This window comes from Pristis pectinata, chromosome 2 (assembly GCF_009764475.1).
Source record: "Pristis pectinata isolate sPriPec2 chromosome 2, sPriPec2.1.pri, whole genome shotgun sequence".
Lineage (NCBI taxonomy): Eukaryota > Metazoa > Chordata > Chondrichthyes > Rhinopristiformes > Pristidae > Pristis > Pristis pectinata.
In genome coordinates, this window is record NC_067406.1 from 35,779,724 (window position 1) to 35,798,955 (window position 19,232).

At 39.5% G+C, this 19,232-nt stretch overlaps 1 protein-coding gene across 1 annotated transcript; it reads left to right on the forward strand.

The window, feature by feature from the left end:
- The first annotated feature begins 9,634 nt into the window (after positions 1–9,634).
- On the forward strand, positions 9,635–17,832 carry sub1a (SUB1 regulator of transcription a). Its single transcript, XM_052010353.1, has 5 exons — positions 9,635–9,755; positions 12,559–12,627; positions 13,483–13,596; positions 15,441–15,549; positions 16,342–17,832. The coding sequence occupies exons 2-5, from the start codon at positions 12,559–12,561 to the stop codon at positions 16,419–16,421; spliced, it is 372 nt and encodes a 123-aa protein (XP_051866313.1). The 5' UTR covers positions 9,635–9,755; the 3' UTR covers positions 16,422–17,832.
- The last annotated feature ends 1,400 nt before the right edge of the window (positions 17,833–19,232 follow it).

A 19,232-nucleotide genomic window follows, 5' to 3' on the forward strand; every position in this document is an offset into this window, starting at 1 on the left:
CCAATTTGATGGGCAATGAATCAAAAGGGATGTCAGTAAGACAAGGAGGCCATGAGAGAAACAAGGAAAGAATTGGTACATCTAGGGAAGGTGACAAGATCAGATCTAAATTTATTGGACCAGATGCTGATGTCAAAAAGCTGTTAACCTGTTGTCATGGATAAATCCTTAGAATAGCTTTGCTGAACAGCATAGCTTCCCGCCTGCTTGTTACACAAGTTGCTGGGCAATTTTTTCAATGAATTGATCTGGCAACAGGTTCAATTCCTGCCGCTGTCTGTAAGGAGTTTGTACGTTCTCCCTGTGTCTGCGGGGATTTCCTCTGGGTGCTCCGGTTTCCTCCCACATTCCAAAGATGTATGGGTTAGGAGTTGTGGGCATGCTGTGTTGGCGCCGGAAGAATGGTGGCACTTGCGGGCTACCCCAGAACACTCTATGCAAAAGATGCATTTCACTGTGTGTTTCGATGTACATGTGACTAATAAAGATATCTTATCTTATCTTAAAGATATTGTTTTACCTACAAGAGTCTGCTCCCAATCTACTTCCACTGGGCCCTCCCTTGCACTATTGAAATCAGCCTTCCTCCAATTTAGAACCTAAGTTAAGGACCAACCTTACCCCTTTCCATAACTACCTTAAAATTTACAAAACTGTGGTCACTGTTTCCAAGATACTCCCCAATCACCTGCCGGGTTCCACTTCCTGAGATGAGGCCAAGTCTAGCCCCTTCTCCGGTAGGACTATCTACATATTGTCTCAAAAAACTATCTTGGACACAGTTAACAAATTCTGCCCCATCTAAACTTCTTACACTGAGAAAATACCAGTCTATATTGGGAAAGTTAAAAACTGCCACGACTATAAAACTACTGCTTTTACACTTTTCTGCAATTTGCTTACATGCCTGTTCCTCTAATTCCCGCTGGCTATTGGGAGGCAAAGTGATTGCCCCTTTCTTATTCCTAAATTCTGCTCATCTGTGAGAAAGATTTTGACTATTTTTAAATACACTTATCTGACTTTAATTTGACATGATGACTGATATCTGTTAATGACTTATATGCAGGCAATATAGCCTAATTCAAAAAGAAATATTCAAAAATTTCCCATTTAGTGGTGTAATTCAGTGGTGTAATGGAGGGTAGAGACAGAAGCTGGAAAATGTTACGTGGAAGCAGATAAGGGGGGGAATAATGGGCAGATGAAACTTCTGGGGGGGGGGGGAAGGGGATAGGAAGGGTAGGCCAAGGGAGAAGAAACCCAGGAGAATAGGTGCATGGGTGATGGGTAAATGGGGGAAGGTAATAAATCTAGATAAGAAGATATCTAGATAAATCTAGGAAGGGGGGAAATGGAAAAGGTGAACAAAGGGAGAGGAGCTAGGTTGACCAGTAGGAGTGGGAAAGGAACACAGGGCGTGTGGGTTACCTGAAATTAGGAAATTCAATGTTCATACCATTGGGTTGTAGGCTACCCAGGTGTAATATGAAGTGCTGTTCTTCTAGTTTGTGTTTGGCCACGTCTTGGCAGTGGAGTAGGCCGAGGACTGACAGGTCTACATTGGTAAGTTGGTTTATTATTGGCACATGTCCCGAGGGACAGTGAAAAACTTTGTTTTGCATGCCATCCTGTGATGGATATTCACTTTCCAGGCCCAAAGGGGTTAATTGCTAAGCTCAGCTTTTTAGCACAACAGCAGAAATTGTCAGAGGTTCAAGATGTTTATTGCTAATTTTTAACCAGTACTATTTAGCCATCTTCTTGAGAAACATTGCTATTCAAGCTTAGAAAGCTTTTTGTTGATTTAACTGAGACTGCAACCTACTCAGAAGAAACAACATTGTTTATGTTAAACTAAAGCTTCAGTCATCTGACCTGATTAATGCAGTTGTGTAAACATCCCATGTAGATGAGGTCTCATTAGATGACTGTCAAAAACAGTATAAATGTTGGGGGAATGACAGAGAGGGAGTGGGTTACAAAAAGATCTAGAATTCATTCCTCAGCCTTTGGCTTTTGCGAAAGATGACTTGTTCATCTGCAGCTTGTTGGTATGACTTTTTAGCTTGTAGGAATTGTACTTGTGTTTGGAAATCCTTTGTAAGTTATAACTTGTTGTTAAGAATTACCTGTTGGAATTAAATGCTTCTCACTTAAAATAAACTGTGTTTAGACTGCTTCGTTAGCTGGAAGTATCTCCTCCATGGTTGGGAGGGGGGACCCACTGCTCAAAATAGTGATTATTGACAGCTAGAACTTTCTGTAGAAACTAAAGTAGTGAAGTAAACTAGTCCTTGAAGTGTAGGTTGATACAGTATAATCTCCCTAAAGTGAAGGTACTCATAGATACTTGTATCAGATAGGGCTTAAAGTCTTGACTTAAGTTTCGAGCTCTCAGACAGTACACTCAATATCATTACAATCCATACAGATCATCTCATCACATCAGTACATCGAGGTAATACAAGGTATTGGTATTGGTTTATTATTGTCACTTGTACTGAGGTACAGTGAAAAGCTTGTCTTACAAACAGATCGTACAGGTCAATTCATTACACAGTGCAGTTACATTGAGTTCGTACAAGGTGCATTGATGTAGTACAGGTAAAAATAGTAACAGTACAAAGTGTCACAGCTATGGAGAAAGTGCAGTGCAATAAGGTGCAAGGTCACAACAAAGTAAATCGTGAGGTCATAGTCCATCTCATTGTATAAGGGAACCATTCAATAGTCTTATCACAGTGGGGTAGAAGCTGTCCTTAAGTCTGGTGGTACGTGCCTTCAGGCACCTGTATCTTCTACCCAATGGAAGAGGAGAGAAGAGAGAATGTCCCAGGTGGGTGGGGTCTTTGATTATGCTGACTGCTACACCAAGACAACGAGAAGTAAAGACAGAGTCCAAGGAGGGGAGGCTGGTGTCCGTGATGCGCTGGGTTGTGTCCACAACTCTCTGCAGCTTCTTGCGGTCCTGGGCAGAGCAGTTGCCGTACCAAGCAGTGATACATCCAGATAGGATGCTTTCTATGGTGCATCGGTAAAAGTTGGTGAGAGTCAAAGGGGACACACCAAATTTCTTTAGCCTCCTGAGGAAGTAGAGGCCCTGGTGAGCTTTCTTGGCCGTGGCATCTACGCAATTTGACCAGGACAGGCTGTTGGTGATGTTCACTCCCAGGAACTTGAAGCTCTCAACCCTCTCGACCTCAGCACCATTGATGTAGACAGGTGCATGTACACCTCCCCCTTTCCTGAAGTCAATGACCAGCTCTTTAGTTTTGTTGACATTGAGGGCAAGGTTGTTGTCGTGACATCATTCCACTAAGTTCTCTATCTCCTTCCTGTACTCCAACTCATCGCTGTTTGAGATATAGCCTACGGTGGAATCATCTGCAAACTTGTAGATGGTTAGAGCAGAATCTGACCACACAGTCGTGAGTGTTTAGGGAGTAGAGTAGAGGGCTGAGGGCACAGCCTTGTGGGGCACCAGTGTTGAGAATAATCGTGCCGGAGGTATTGCTGCCTACCCTCACTGATTGCGGTAGTTTGTTTGAAAGTCAAGGATCCAGTTACAGAGGGAGGTGTTGAGTCCTAGGTCTTGGAGTTTGGTGACAAGCTTGCTTGGAATTATTGTATCAAAGGCAGAGCTGTAGTGAATAAACAATAGTCTAATGTATGTGTCTTTACTGTCCAGATGTTCCAGAGCTGAGTGTAGGGCCAGGAAGATGGCATGCGCTGTAGACCTGTTTTGTCGATAAGCGAATTGCAATGGGAAAAGCAATAAAAGAATGCAGAATAAAATGTTACAGTTAGAGAAAGTGCAATGAAAGCAGACAGTTAGGTGTAAGGCTATGATGAGGTAGATTGTGAGGTCAAGAGTCTATCTTAACATACAAAAGGTCTGTTCAATGGTCTTATAACAGCAGGATAGAAGCTGTCCTTGAGCCTGGTGGTATGTGCTTTCGAGTTTTTGTATCTTCTGTCCGATGGGAGGGGGGAGAAGAGAGAAGGGGAGTTGAAATGACATGCAGCTAGAAGCTCAAGATGGCCTTCGTGGATACCTAGACTATGTTTGGTCTTGTCGATGAAGAGGATACTACATTGAGAGAACTGAATGTAGTAGACAAGGTTAGAGGAGGTGCACTGGAAGGGCTGTAAGTGCTCTATTCGCACTCATGGTTCCCCCATGGAATCAAGTCATTGCTTAAGATTTTCCAGGCCATGACAGAATTATCTTGCATTGGTTGCTTGTGTGATGAAGATCCATTGATTGCCACATGCACGGAATAAAACGTTCTGATTTTAGAGAAAGTGTTCAAGAGACTACATGAGTACAACATGAAGGCTAGTAAATACACATTTTTGCAAGGAAAAACAGCAGTCCTTGGTTTGAAGGTTGATGCCAATGGCCAACAATGAGAGAAGGAAAAAGTAGAAGCCATCACCAATGTGCCAAACCCTGAAGATTTAGTTGAGTTAAAGTCATTTCCAGGGATAATGAAGTATTATGTGTGATTCTTTCCAAATCTTGAGATGGGGCTCAAACCATTCCTTCACTTGTTGAAATTGGATGTGAAAGGGAGATGTAGCATGAAGCAACAAAAAGCATGAAGAAAATGAAACCCTCCTGATTCATTATAATTTTGCACATGAGTTGAAACTGCCAATGTGGTGCATCAGGTTATAGGGTAGGTTCAGTAATAAACCACACGGTAGAGGATGATCAAGAGAAACCCATCACATTCACTTCTCACACCCTCACATGGTTCAGGTAATGGAAATCTGCCCTTTCGGAATTCACAAATAAGTCCTTGCACTTATGAAATTTATGTAAAAAAAGTAAGACTTTGTCAGGTACTTGGTGAAATTGGTGGCAGAATCTCAAGTGGATTTTGAGCCACTCGATCGTACCTGAGTTCGATCCAGTGCAAACTTCAGGGAGCAAAGGACCAAATCCAAGCAAATCTGACAAAAAAACTGAACCTTTGAGTTCAGATCTGGAACCAAACTGTGCTAACCTGTGAGGAAACCAGGAAATTCTAAAAGCTGTTTTATAGGCCAATTCATAGTTCATTAAATGTATATATTGAAAGAATACTTGTATTTCACTGTTGCCTTCAAAGGGATAGCAGAATAAATTGTAACCTTAAGCACAAACATGCTGTTTTAATTTTCATCAGTACATTTATATTATGGTATATACGAGTCCTGTGGTGTGTCTGCTTCTCAAACAATGTAACAGTTTCACAGGTATTCAGTTTGTATCAAGAGCTTAGAGATTTAGTATGTAAATATTGTAAATTAAACTCTTCTTTACATACAGTTGACCCCATATTGGTGGTGGTGGGGGTGTGAGAAGTGTAGACAGAGTCCATGGAGGGAAGGCTGGTTCCCAATGATGTGTTGAGCTGTGTCCACAACTCTCTACTGTTTCTTGCGGTCTCGGGCAGAGCAGTTGTCTATAAAAATTGAAGGTCAACGGGGACATGCCAAATTTCCTTAGCCTCCTGAGGAAATAGAGGTGCTGGTGCGCTTTCTTGGCCATGGCGTCTACGTTGTTGGACCAGCTATTAGTAATGGTTACACCTGGGAACTTGAAGCACTCAACCATCTCCACCTCAGCACCATCGATGTTAACAAGAGCATGTGCATTGCCTCTCTTCCTGAAGTCAATGATCGGCTCTTTTGTTTTGTTGACATTGAGGTTGTTGTCATGATAATCCAAGTTGTCATTATTTGAAATTCAGCCCACTATGATGGTGTCATTCCTTTTATTCACATGAATTTGTGAAAGTGAATTTTATTTGGTATTTCAAATTTTTGGGTAGTGACTTGCGAATTCTTTAAGGGTGAATTTCTGTAACCTGAATGGCCGTAACACGGGGGTTGCCTGTATATATTTGGTGTATCTCAATGCATTCACGAAGTCAGTACAGAGTCCAGAATCCAGACTTCACTTTATAATGCTTAATTTATTAATAAAAAATTTCCTTGCATCATCATGGGAAAATTGTTAATTTACAATAAAGTAAATTACATAATAATATTGGCATTATTACCTTTTACTTTTTGGTAATTTGGAAACCATGTCCTAACTGAGAAAAACAAAAGAATAGTTTGTGAATTTATAAAATATCATTAGACAACCCTAAGACTTTGGAGAGAGTGCAAAAGAGCTTTCCCTTAATAATTCTGGGGTTGGACTAGAATTGTCGTGATTGTTCTCTTTGGAGCAGAAGATTTTACAATATAGGAATTTAAAATTATTGAGGGTATACACAAGGAAAACTACTTCCATTAGCAAAGAGGTCAACAACTAAGTGTCACGAACCAGCAACAAAAGAAAAACACTGAGCATGATTCAGTGTTAAAAACTATTTTATTAATCACTACTTATGATAATACGTAAAATAAAAGTAAAAATGTTAGTATGTTAGAATTCAAAAATGTTAAACCTTGAACGTTAACCCCAAAACTAAACTCTTCGTGTGTGTGTGTGACAAAGTCCCAAACTCCAAGTTCCAAAATGGTTCTTAAAGTTCAGTTCCTCAAGCCATAAGGTGAAACATGAGCAAGGGCTTCTTCAACAACCACCGTTGTCAGAAGATAAGACGTAGATGTAGAAAAACAGAGAGAGTAAATACGAAATCCAAATGTTCCATGATGGAACCCAAACAACACTCCAGTGTTTACTCGGTAGTGACTTCCTCACCCCGAAAAGCATCCGAATCGTGGTCGTCCACACACACAAATACCTGTTTCCTTCTACAGGTCAGCAACAAAGTGAACTCCACCGGATTACTTCCAACTTCCATACATGGATTTCAGTGGCAGACACAGTTATTGTTTCTCATCCATCGATAGAGAAAACTAGCAGGCTGGTGTCTCTCTCCCTTCTCTCTCCCCTTCTTCTGACCTCTTCAACAACGTCATTACGTCCTTTATCTTCTATTGACGTAAGCACGCCCCACATACACAAATACACACACACTCTCTATCTTAAAGGGACATTCACTGAGTCTGTAACATAAGGGACAATAAATGAAGATGACTTCTTAAAGTGAGATGTGGAAAAATATTTTGCCATAGCAAGTGCTTCGGTAGTGAAGGCAGGTTCCATTATCACTTTCAAAAGGGAGCTAGAGGGAACTAAATAAGTATCTGAAATTAAAGAATTTCAGGGCACTGGGGAAGCCAGAGAAGTGGGATCACACTTATGTTGACTCAACACAGACTCGTGGTGTCCTTTTACGTTGTAACCATTCTGTGACTCTGCTATCTGCATTAATGTGCATTTTTATTGAAAATCTTACAATTACCTCCATTTATCCAGATTTATCAAGATTTCTTTGAGTCCAAAAGAATGGTCAATTCTTTGAACAAATTGTAACCTTTGATAATTCCACAACATTTTTCTTAACAAGTGTTATCACATCTTTCCTTCACCCTGGATCATGTTACTCAAAATCAGTTTGGCCTCATGCCTTCAATCTCAGTGATTTTAATAATCACAATCTGAAATAACCATGGTGTTAAAAAAGATTTGACTACTGGTAGATAATTTACTATCCTACATTTCCCCTCTAAAGGTGTACCACTGGCCACCAGTAGCAAGATCCGGGTCTGTGCAAGACGTTATCTCGATAATTTTTAAACAACACCTGCTTTAATGTCAATGTCCTGGCAGAGTAACTATCAATATATATGGGGTGGATGGGACATTGGGAAAGTGGGTGGCTGGGTGAGGAGATTTTGTCCAATGTCAATGCATTCACATGATATTGTATCGACAAGAACAATTAGTTTTATTTTCCCATAGAAAATTAATTGACTTTAATATCAACACAACACTTTATAACACCAAACTGATTTTGAGTAACATGATCCATTTGGCACTGGGTAGAGAACAAACATCACAGGCATGTGCCAGACACATGGCACATGCCAGTGAATGTTTAGCAAGATCAATTTCTACAAATATATTCCAGCTGACTCTAGCTGGCATTCACTTCTTTCCCACAAGACTGAAACTGGAGAGGATAAGCCTCAGTAAGCAAGGATCCCTTTCCAACCCTAAGGGGAGGGATTATACTCTCCCATGTAGACCTCTCTCAAAGGACCTCACTATTTTTAAATTCATTTCTTCCCTTCCAAGGGATAATTTTAAGTAATGACTACTGGTCACTGATTTCCCATATGAAGTAACCTTTCCTTTTCATTAAAACACTTCATAATTAAAACACCCTGACTCTTAGTCTTTATTGGCCAATGCTATTGCTGGTTCTTGTCACAGAAGTCCAATTGGCAGAGGCTTGGTGTATCAAACACCCAATGACAGTAAACTGCTTTTCAAAGGTGTATTCAGTGTAACAGCCGTCAGCATTGTGAAAGGTAGGTGCCATTACGATTTGGATGAGAGGCAGCATCCTACATGAAAAACCAAGGATAATTGTTTGGAGGACTCCAGAGGCACTGCAGCAAGAGTGGAAAGTCATTAACAAGAAACTTTCAGGTTGTGAATGGAAGGATAGGAAAGCAACCAGCTTTAAAATGCAGGAGACATTGAAGGAGGAGATCGTAGACAACCACATCAAAGGATGTGAAGAGTGAGAAGCATTAAGGTGTTTAGCTTAACATTGCTACAGCTGTTAGTGTCATTCATGACTTTAATAACTACTTTCAATGCCATGTCAGAATTATTTCCAACTAGCTTGAAGTAAAAGTAATGAAAATATAAAGTAATGGACTCCACTGAAGAGAATGAGGTGGGATTTGTCCCACTGCCCTCTGGCAAGCGGTACCAGAGCATCTGGGCCAGAACTACTAAACTGCACAAGAGTTCCTCCCCCAGGCTGTCAGGCTCCTGAATACCCTGGAAGCAGTTTCAGACAAATGCTGCGTCAAAAGCCCTTGTTTGCACAACAGCGTATAAGAACTTTGGCTTCTGCTGAACATGTTTATACATCTAGTGCAACACACTGAGTTCTGTATTTTCTTCATCCAACTTGGTTTTGCAGTAACCCTGCACTAATTTTGTATTATGGATATACCATTTTTTGCACTATTTGTACTTGCACAATTTTTTTTGTCTGCGTTTATTGTGTGTCCTCTGCTGTGTGAGTCTGGCGGAAATGACATTTCGTTCCTCCATGTGTGTTACAGCATATGGGTGAATGACAATAAAGTATAACTTGAACTTGATTAAGTAATCACTTGATCCACACGCCATGGGGAGTCTGCAGGCAAGCAAAAAAAGAACAATTTTCTAGGGAGGTGCATTACTTTGTTGCCCCATTCTAGCAGGTTTCCAAAGTGCAGCTCTACAGCATGCTTACACGTGTACTGGCTTTCCCCTCTGCAGCTGATATCTCACGCAGTTCAACACTCTGCCTCACAATTACAAGCAGATCTTCACGCTGGCCAGGTGACGTATCCAGACTTTCCCATTCCTACAGACTTTCATGACCATTTGTCTTTGCCTAAGCGCTATCCACGTCGACATTTCACCCCTTTCTGCTGCAAGGTGCAGGTGGAGCTGTGGCCGTTCAGACACGGTGCACCAGCCCAGTTCGCACCTTGCTCTTTGTTCTGCACACACGTTGCCGCGGGTCTTCAGTTCCCAGCTGAGGGGAGGGGAGGGGCGGGACTAGCGGTCGGAAGTGACGTAATCCCAGGAGCGTAATAGCACGAGCGGTAGCCGTTGGGGAAAGTGCTTCATTGTTGCGCTGTCGGACGCCCGAAACTCCAGGCCAGAGACCGTACGTATCTCCGTCGAAAGAAGGGAGGGGGGGAACCAACGGGCTTGTTCCTTGTTTTTCCGCTGAGACTCCGCCGTTAGTTGACATTTGTATCCCGTCTTTATGTGATCTATTCGGGCCTGTGTTAAGGGGGGAGGGGAAGCCACAGCGCATTGCTTAATTGAAAGGCGGCCGCGGCCAATGGCAGCAGCGGCTCGGCGGGTTGCTGGGCGGGTCCACCAATCGGGGGAGGGAAGGGGGCGGGACTTCCTGTTCTTCCCTCCTCACGAAGTGCGTTCGCCTGAATAAAATGGGAGCTGGGCTGAGAGCGGAGCCAAGGGCGGCGGCGGCGGTGGGGGCCCTGTTCCGCACGGGGTGGGCAGGGGGGTGATGTACAGGGTCTCTCCGCTGAAGGGTTTGAATTGGCAGCTTGGTGAGATGACGCAGGAGGAATGTGCGAGTCACGTTCGGGCTCCGCTTCACACTTGCGTTTTGAGGGTTTTTCTTCCCAATATGGGGTTTGGTGGCGTTCAGACGCAGCGTGTGCACACGGGCGGGGATTTCATCCCGGTCAGAGTCACCGGACAGCAGCCCCGTCCCGCCTCAGCGTGTCCTGTTGTGTTCCTGCTCCCGACACACTTTCCTTTCGCCCGCCCGCCCTCGCCTGCCTGCCTCCCTCCCTCAAGGTTGTGGCTCCCAGCCTCCGAAGGAAATTTGCCACTTCGATTCGGCACTCACGTGTTCCTGAGGTTTGCAAAGTGCCCCCCTTATCAGTGAGGCAATGAAGCTGGGACTAGGTATGCAGATTGAAGTGGACGTAAATATGGTGTTGGGCTACTAATTAATGAAGAGTAAGGGGGTGACTTTCTCTTTTCGTCAACCTCCAGAATATCGGTGACCTAATCATCTCTCCCCCCCCCCCCCCCCCCCATGAAATGCAGATTAAAAATGCTGTAAATGCTCACCAGGCCAAGTAACATCCATGGAGGGAGAAATGGAGTTGACTACTCATGTTGTCCATTACTACAAACTGTTAGGGCAGACCTTGAATAAGTTCAAAGATTGGCAAACAATTGAAGTAAATGGACTTGAGAGATATTGGCAGAAAGTATGAATATGGTATTAATGTTAAATTTGGATTAGCCTTTTTTATTAAAAAAGCAGATTGGGTTCTCAGCAGGTCTGTTCCTGTTGATTTTTGTATTTGCCATCATGGGTGCAGCTTGGTCTGCTGAGTACCTCCAGAATTTTTTTTCTTTACTTCAGATTTCCAGCATCATCTCTATAGTTCATGTTTACCTTTTCTGTTAGCCCCAATGTGATGAATTTTAGTGATTGACATCACTTAAATGTCCAAATCATTTATATTCCATGAAATCAAATAGTTGAGGCACTAATGGGTGGGTTGATTTTTGATCTACAGTACTGTGGGATTGCTAGTTTGTGATTGGGTAAGGAATTGGATAGAGGCAGAGTATTTGATTAGTAGCAATGATTATGTGGTGATCATTACTAGGAGGCTCTCATAACAGTTTTGGCCTTGTGTGAAACTTGTAAGGAACCAGCTGTAGGTTCACAATTATATGGAGTGTTTATAGCTATAGTCTTATGCATGTGGGTTAATGCACATTGTGTCCATCATGCAGAATTCTAGACTGTTCAAAAAAAAGCACAGCTTGTTGCAACACTAAATTCTGAATGTTCACAAACAGTGCTGAGTGACATCTGCATTTTGCTTTTGGATTTTTCTTTCAGGTGTCTAGTTTGTTTTATTGTATGGTAGGTGATTATAAGAAACATTGCATAACATTGAATGAGTTCATGACATTCATACCTGCTTATTAGGCTGAGAGAGTTGTCTTCCTACTGTAGAAAATTAATCTCCATAACACCCAAAAAATCTTAAATATGAGATTGGCAGTGTTTATAGACTGTATTAAATACAGGGTTACACTGGAAAAAGTTGTGGTGCCTAACGGGCGAGTTGGTCTTTTGCTGTTGTTCCATTTTTTGTAGTTTTTCTGTGTAGGTGTGTTTTGATTTCCAAACCTTGATAGTATATTTTGTAAATAAATGTCATAGATACCCAAGTCGGATTTTTTTTTGCTTTAACCTATTAAGTGATTTTTTTTAAAAGTGAAAAGTAGTTGTAGAAAGTTCCTCTAACTTTGCAATTAAATGTTACTTTCAAGGAGTATATGAAACAAAAGTGGAAATTGTCTTTGATTATTAAAGTGCACACACTTGAAGTATTTCTTCTGCCTGTTTAATTGGATGGGGAATGCTGGCAAGTAAAAATAAAATTGCATATGAACATGTGTGGAGAAGAGGAAGCAACTGGCTCATTCACTCCATTCTTACGGTGCCTTTTGATTTGTGGCTTTGTCAGTCATACAGTATCTTAAAAGTGACTGTGTTTCAGGGAAAAAAGCTTGAAATTAGTGCAGCTAATTTCCTTCAAATTCCATTAGATTAAAGGTTAGGCACCCCTCCAAGTATAATGGCAATTTTCCATATTAAAGGTATATAAAGATGATCTTGAAGGCAAACTTGTATGAAAAATATTTCCCTGCAAGAAAGATCACTTATTCTGACTTAATCATGCACTCATTGAGTTCTCTAATATATGTCAAGGTCTGAAAAAGACTATTGAGTAGTACCTTTTTTGGTCCAGTAACTTCAGGACTTGTCTCCATCAGTTATTCTATATTGTAATAGCATTTTATATCTTGCTGCTGGTGAATCTTAATTCCCAAATGGTTTAATTTTTCAAATTTTGGAAAATTAATTTAAATTGCCTTTTTTTTAAATAAAATATACCCAGATGCCTAAATCAAGGGAAGTTGTTTCTACAAGCTCGGACAGCGAATCCGATAGTGAAGTTGATCAAAAGGTAGGAGAACAAATATTGTTGTGAAAAGTATCTCTGTTGGATATTATTGCTGATTTTAGGTCATTTGCATTAAAATGTCTAAAAGATGTTTCACCTCTTTTAAGGTCATTCATGTAACTATCGTAGCAGGACTATATTACAAGCACCTCTCAATTCAAGTCAGGAAAGTATTTAGAGTGTCATCACTTGAGCCATTTAAATATTGACATTGTGAATATGAATTAGGATAATTTTAATACAAAATGGATTTTTTTACTATCTGGTAAAACATTCCCCATGCTAATTCTTCATTGCTGTACAACACTTGAAAAAGATTCCTGGCCTCAGATTAATCTGTGTGCTAAATAGGTTAACTTGATTTTATTGTAATTAATCTTTGGGGGGACCTTGGTTTATATCTATAAATATTAGATTTCTTCTAAGGCTCAGTAGATGCAGTATTCTTTCCACTTGGTTGGACTAGTTTCACTATCCCTGACCTATACAAGGAACATTCTTTAACTTTTCTCCCAACTAATCAGCAGTTTTGTTGATGTACATTTCTTGTGACATTAAGAGAGATACATATCTAGGGAAGGATATTTGCCACACTTTAAATATATATACCATTTTATGGTTTGTCTTGAATCTGTAACTTGAACAAAATATGTAGAGAAAAGTTTCCAGATACATGCATTGAGTATATGATCCCAATATAGTGAAGGCTATAGTGGGAATTGTTTATTCTGATTTGTTAATTTTTTTGAAAATCGAAGAGATGATGTATAATCATCTGATCTTGATTTACTCCATGTGGCAAATTAGCTGTGCCCTTCCTTGACTGTAGTCTATTTTATAAATGGATTTTCTATACAGGCAAAGAGAAAGAAGTCTGCTACGCCAGAGAAACCAGTGAAAAAGCAAAAGAGTGGTGAAAGTTCTGGAGGTTCAAAATGTGCCAAAAGTGACAAAGATGATAACCTATTTCAGGTGTGTGCTTTCTTTCAAAAAATCTAAAGTGTATGAGTATGAATCTGTATTTTCATACTACATACAGTATGTAGTGATAAAGCATGTAAATGGGTCCTTTGGCCCACTGAGCCAGTGCTAACCATTTACACTAATTTGACACTAATCCTTTTTCATCAACTTCCCCCAGATTGTACCACTCACCTACACATTAGGGGTAACTTAGTGGCCAATTAACCTACCAATCTGCACATCTTTGGGATGTGTGAGGGAGCCAGAGCACCTGGAGGAAACCCATGTGGTCACAGAATGGGAAGCTTGACACAGACAGCACTGGAGGTCAGGATTGAACCCAGGTCTCTGCCACTGTGCCAGCAGCTCTACTAACTGTGACACTGTGCCCCCTTCAAATATATATGGTTTATTTTAAATACTGGGACAACTGGAAACTGCCTGTTTGGTTTGCAAGGAATGCAGATCATCACCCCTTGTGTGACATTCCTTGGCATGATGGTGTTTTACTCTTGGCTTCAGGTGGTTATTATTAGATGGAGCCTGGATGTTTACTGGTAATTGGCTTTGGAGTCCTGTTTAAGGAAGAAATGCTCTGTCTGGTGGAGCCTTTACTCATGTCTTATCCATCTTTCAAACTACCTGTGTTTTGCAATGATGTCCTGCCAATTGAAATTTAATAGGTGTTTTTTGGTGTGTTGACATTCACTTAACTTTAAGAAAATGATAAAACTGCAGTTGCTGGAAGTGGTCAAGCAACAAATGAATTGTTTTTGTACTTTAAAAATTGAGTTGTTTGGGCCTTATCCTGTAAATCATTTGATAGGATACAGGAGTTAAATTATTTTTTACTTGAGTGTATTGGTAATCAAGGTGGTTAAAATTGTGACCACATACCCAGGAGGATTGTTATTTGCATGCTTGAGTAACTGAACTGGTGCAAATATGACTCATTCAACCCCTAGTGAATCCAGATCAATCATCATCTTCTGAACTATTTCCTCTTTGGTTTAGTGTGGAGTTGTTAAGTAGTTCCATTATGCTAAAGGATGTATAATTATACTTGCATTCGTGGTAAGATTATGCAGTTTCATACAATATTTGATGTGTACTTTCGGCATTGGATGGTAAAAGCTGCACAGGCCAATAATTAAAATAAAATTAATCTGAAGCAAATTAATTGTTTTGGAATTTTAACTTGAATATAAGTAAACAGTGTTAAAAATGTAATTTATTCTAGCCTTTTCTCCTTGGCTACACATTTGCCCTACAAGTGACTGCCACCTCAGATTGTGCACCAGATTTCATCTGGCTCAGGATTCAAGGCTAGAATTGAGAAGCTTCTGCTTCGCCTTTTCTCGATTCCAACAGCAGAAAGCAGTCGGGATATTGCCAGCTGAGCTTGGCCTGTAAATTCAGTGCTTCCACATTTAAATGGGAATCCCAAATTTGCCAACAATTGTGTTGAGAAACACTGGAAATTCCATTCGATACTGCTGGCATAATTGACCAAAATTTGAGCCTATATGGGCAGAATAGTAAAATATTCGTTTAATTATAAAATGAATTCTAATATGTCTAATGTTAAGGTGTATTTATGTGGCATAATGAAAATAGTAACTGTATGATTGGGGGTATTTTGCACTCCCTGCAAGTGATTACATGCCTAATTACATACTGGCTTTTTGGTGAAGACAGCTGGGTTTCTTGTCAGTGTGAATGAGAAACTAACTTGCTCACCCCAACGATACAGGATACCAAAACCATTGGTGGTTACCTTTTGGCTTTGTGTGAAGAATGATTTCATAATGTTACTTAGATTAACGGGCTAATTTCAGCTGCATCTTTGACAGATTGGCAAGATGAGATATGTGAGTGTGCGTGAGTTCAAAGGCAAAGTCCTAATTGACGTCAGAGAATACTGGATGAACCAAGATGGTGAAATGAAGCCTGGAAAGAAAGGTAAACATCAGTAAAATAGGAATGAGGATGCACCTTTAAACTGGATTACATTGGATTAGATGAGATGTGTAGAATTGTCCATCAGAGAACCAGTGATGCACCATAACCTTAAAATGTATTTTGGGGTCACAGATCCTAATCATAAAATAGCAGAAAACATCACAGAATTCTATTTTGCTCACCAATTATTTTAAAAAGCAGTCAAGTTAGTCCATTCTTCCACTTTCCTCATTTCTCTAAATCATTCTTCCCCAAGGACTTCATTCCCTGAAGGCTGCTTCTGAACTTAATACCCACCATCTTGTCTAAGAGTGTGCATTCTAAATCTTAACTACTATTTTTTCCTCTGCACCTTGTTATTTTGCTAATTACTTCTGTGAGAAGGGAGCTTTGATCCTAAATGTTTATTCATAAATTAACATTTGCCTTTTTCTGTTGTCTAAAAGACTTAATGGGTGGAGGAAAGAGGTTTTGTTCTAATTTTAGTCGCGAATTGAAGAGTTCTTACCAGTAAATGTAATAAATAATTGCCATTATAAACTCTTATCCAGCATCTTGCAGAAGTGAACCTTAGTTAAAGACACAATTGGACCCACATTGCTTTGAAAACACATGGCAACACCTAGCATAATGAGGCAAATTAGCAAATTGCTGTAGGGGAGAGGTTCACTTGCAACTTAATTTTTTTCTAAAGATATTACTTTTTGAGGTTAATTATAAAATGCTGTTTTATAACTGTTAGACCTTGATTTCTGTTGCCAGTTATAACTCCTTTTTGTTTTTCACATTTAGGAATCTCTCTATTACCAGACCAGTGGAATCAACTGAAGGAAATGATTCCTGACATTGATGATGCACTAAAAAAATTATAGAATGTCCATACAAAGATGTACCCTGCTTTTGTCATTGAAAGTGTCTATCTTTAACATTTGTTTTCTAAAAGAAGAAATTAAGCTTTGTATTGTACTGTTCATGTGACTGTTTTGTTTATGCAGCACATCAGCTTTCATTTTTAAAATCTCACTAAGGGGTACACTAGAAATATGGAATGAGATTTGTTTTTAGTGTGGGGGAAAAATGTTTCTTGATGGTTAGCAACTGCCATATCATGTCTTTAAACTGTTGCATATATTATCCCCAGCTAGTCAATACAAGTCTGAAAACAGCTTCATAAATTTGTTGCTTTATCAAGATCTTTTTTGTTAGGGGTCCAATTGCTGAAATCTCTGGCTATATCAGATTGGCAATTTTAGCTTTCCCTTGTGGGTAAATCTATCCGAAGTGTTGCAATAAGCTTTCAAGCCAGAAAGTCCTTGGTTTAATTTGTGATTGGTGCTGTTAGCTGAGCAGATCTCACTCACCTGTAACAGAATTCAGATGCTAGTTTTCCTCAGTGCCCTGGTATAGGAAAGGGGTTGTTTATCAATCGAGTTTCTACTTAGGACTCTCCTTCACTGTCGGCTACTGGAAAATGAACCCATTAAAGTCTGTTGAAGGAAGAATTAAACCCACATCTGTTGCTGTCCATGGTAGGAACTGTTTAAATTACTTGACTAAACGTAGACTTGCTGTTTTGACTTGCATTAGAAGAATGACATCTTGAATGAGCTGTCAAAACTTACTAGTCTAAGATCTCTTGTGTTTTGAATCTGTTCTAAGGAGTTTTCAAAAGGGGGCTTAAATTGAATGTTAACAATGCTGTGGGGTTAAATTAGTGTATTTTCTTTGCTGTTGGTGAGTGTACTGTACATTAGAGCATCTGTGAGCTTATGATCCAGATATGCCTTTTTGTTAGAATTGAGGAGGGTGAGTAATGTTTAGCTCCTCCACACACTCAAACTAACTGTCCTTTGAGTATTGTTGGATTCCATAGCTGGAATAATTTAGCTATGAATTTTTCAAGCTTTGTTTGGACTTTTGAACAGTTTTAATAGCTTTATAACTGATTAGACTACAGGTAAGTGTCCGCATTTAGTTGACTGAATAGCAGTTGGTTTAAATATGATCAATGACTGACATTTAGTCCCTATTCAACATTTCTCTGGTCTCTGAAACAACATAACCATTTAAGTGTTGGCTGTTTAGGTTTAGGGATTTTAATCTGAAAAGTGACTGGCTAGACATACCACTATATGGACTCTTAATTACAGTACTTTCATGAGGTACTATGCATAATTTAATATTTCCAGTATGCTTTTGTATTATTTCACCATATTTGTCCACATTTCTCTGATCTGTATTGAAATATGGTAAATTAAATAAAGCTGCAGCAATTTGATCTGACTTCGACTTCAATGTCAATTTACTAAGGTTTTTTGGCTAAAGAGTTGTACAACTTTTTGGTACATCCTGTGATTGCTTTAGTTACTGTTGTCCTTTAAGATCAGAAATGCTAATTTTTAATTTTTGGGTTTTGTGAATCTCTAATAGTATATTAAGTTGGCACAGAAATTACTTGGAAATTAAGCCAAAGGTGAATTAGTGTAGGTATTTGAATTGAATGCCAGTGTGAGGTGTTTGCTTTTTAGATTCTTGTAATGTATAAAATAAATGCAACTTTGTGTTGATGCTATAATTGGGTGCATCTATGCTGTTTCTATAAATCAAGAAATTGATCTCTGTAGTTCTGATTCTATCAGAAGGCTGGGAATTAAAGTTAAAATGGAGAACTTTGTTCTCTGACAAAAGGTTGTTTTACTATTTAACTGTCAGTTATATTTTGTTATAGCATTTTTCAGTGCAGGATTAAGGATGTTAAAGGGACATCTTCATTTTCCAACTCATTGAAAATATACAAGTGATTGTGGTCAGAATTGTGCACTATCTTGATTCTTCCCAAAATGATGATTGTGTTCAGAAAAGTGCTATGTACCTATTAAGGTGGGGTTAGTCTTCAGTGTGTCGGCAAAACCTGTTTAAGTTGCAATCATATTAGTTTTTATAAAAACATTGAGTTAATGCTAACTTGGATTGCACCTGTTACAATAAAAGCATTTGTTTGTTTTTGCTTAATTGTAATGACTAAGGTGTCTGTTTAAATTAACTGATTAAGGTAATGCAGTGCAAATAACTTATTTCCTCTTAACCTTTAGCCTTTCGCCTTTCTTCTGTTGTAAGGAATTGTAGTCTGCTGGTTAAAATCTTCATCTATTAAATGGGTTAAGTATTTAAGCCAAGACTGGTAAAGTAATCGCTATAGTTGATGGTTGGCAGCCCAGGATTGAACTGAATTTGCTTAAATAGCCACAGCATGGTTTAACAATCAATAGAATTGCAAACCTTAGTGCAGGTGACCCCTGCATTACAGGGGCATTGCATTTCTAGCAAAGCTGCTGCGTCTACACATGCATCAGGAAATGCAAGTTGAAAAATTGTTTACTTTTTTCTCTGAATTTTATTCAATATCTCAAATTTTTGGGCAGTGTATGAATTCTGTAAGGGCACATTTCTGTTACTTAAGTGGCCATAAAGCAGAGGTTACTTGTGCAATATATTGTAGATATAATTAATCCAGTTCTGAATAATTGTAAACTGAAGTAGATTTGAGCTGCTTGGTATATAAGATGTTTGCACCCATTAATTCATAGTGTACTTCACAACCTGGAGGGTACATAGAGATTTGATACTCTGAATTTGACAAATCCATATATAACATAATAGCCATTTTGATCAAATACTGAGGT

Excerpts from the sequence above, each read along its gene's own strand:
- sub1a (XM_052010353.1), top strand. The coding sequence starts at position 12,559 with ATGCCTAAATCAAGGGAAGTTGTTTCTACAAGCTCGGACAGCGAATCC. Across the intron at positions 12,628-13,482 it reads ATAGTGAAGTTGATCAAAAG|GCAAAGAGAAAGAAGTCTGC; the intron begins GTAGGAGAACAA and ends TTTTCTATACAG. Across the intron at positions 15,550-16,341 it reads AATGAAGCCTGGAAAGAAAG|GAATCTCTCTATTACCAGAC; the intron begins GTAAACATCAGT and ends TTTCACATTTAG.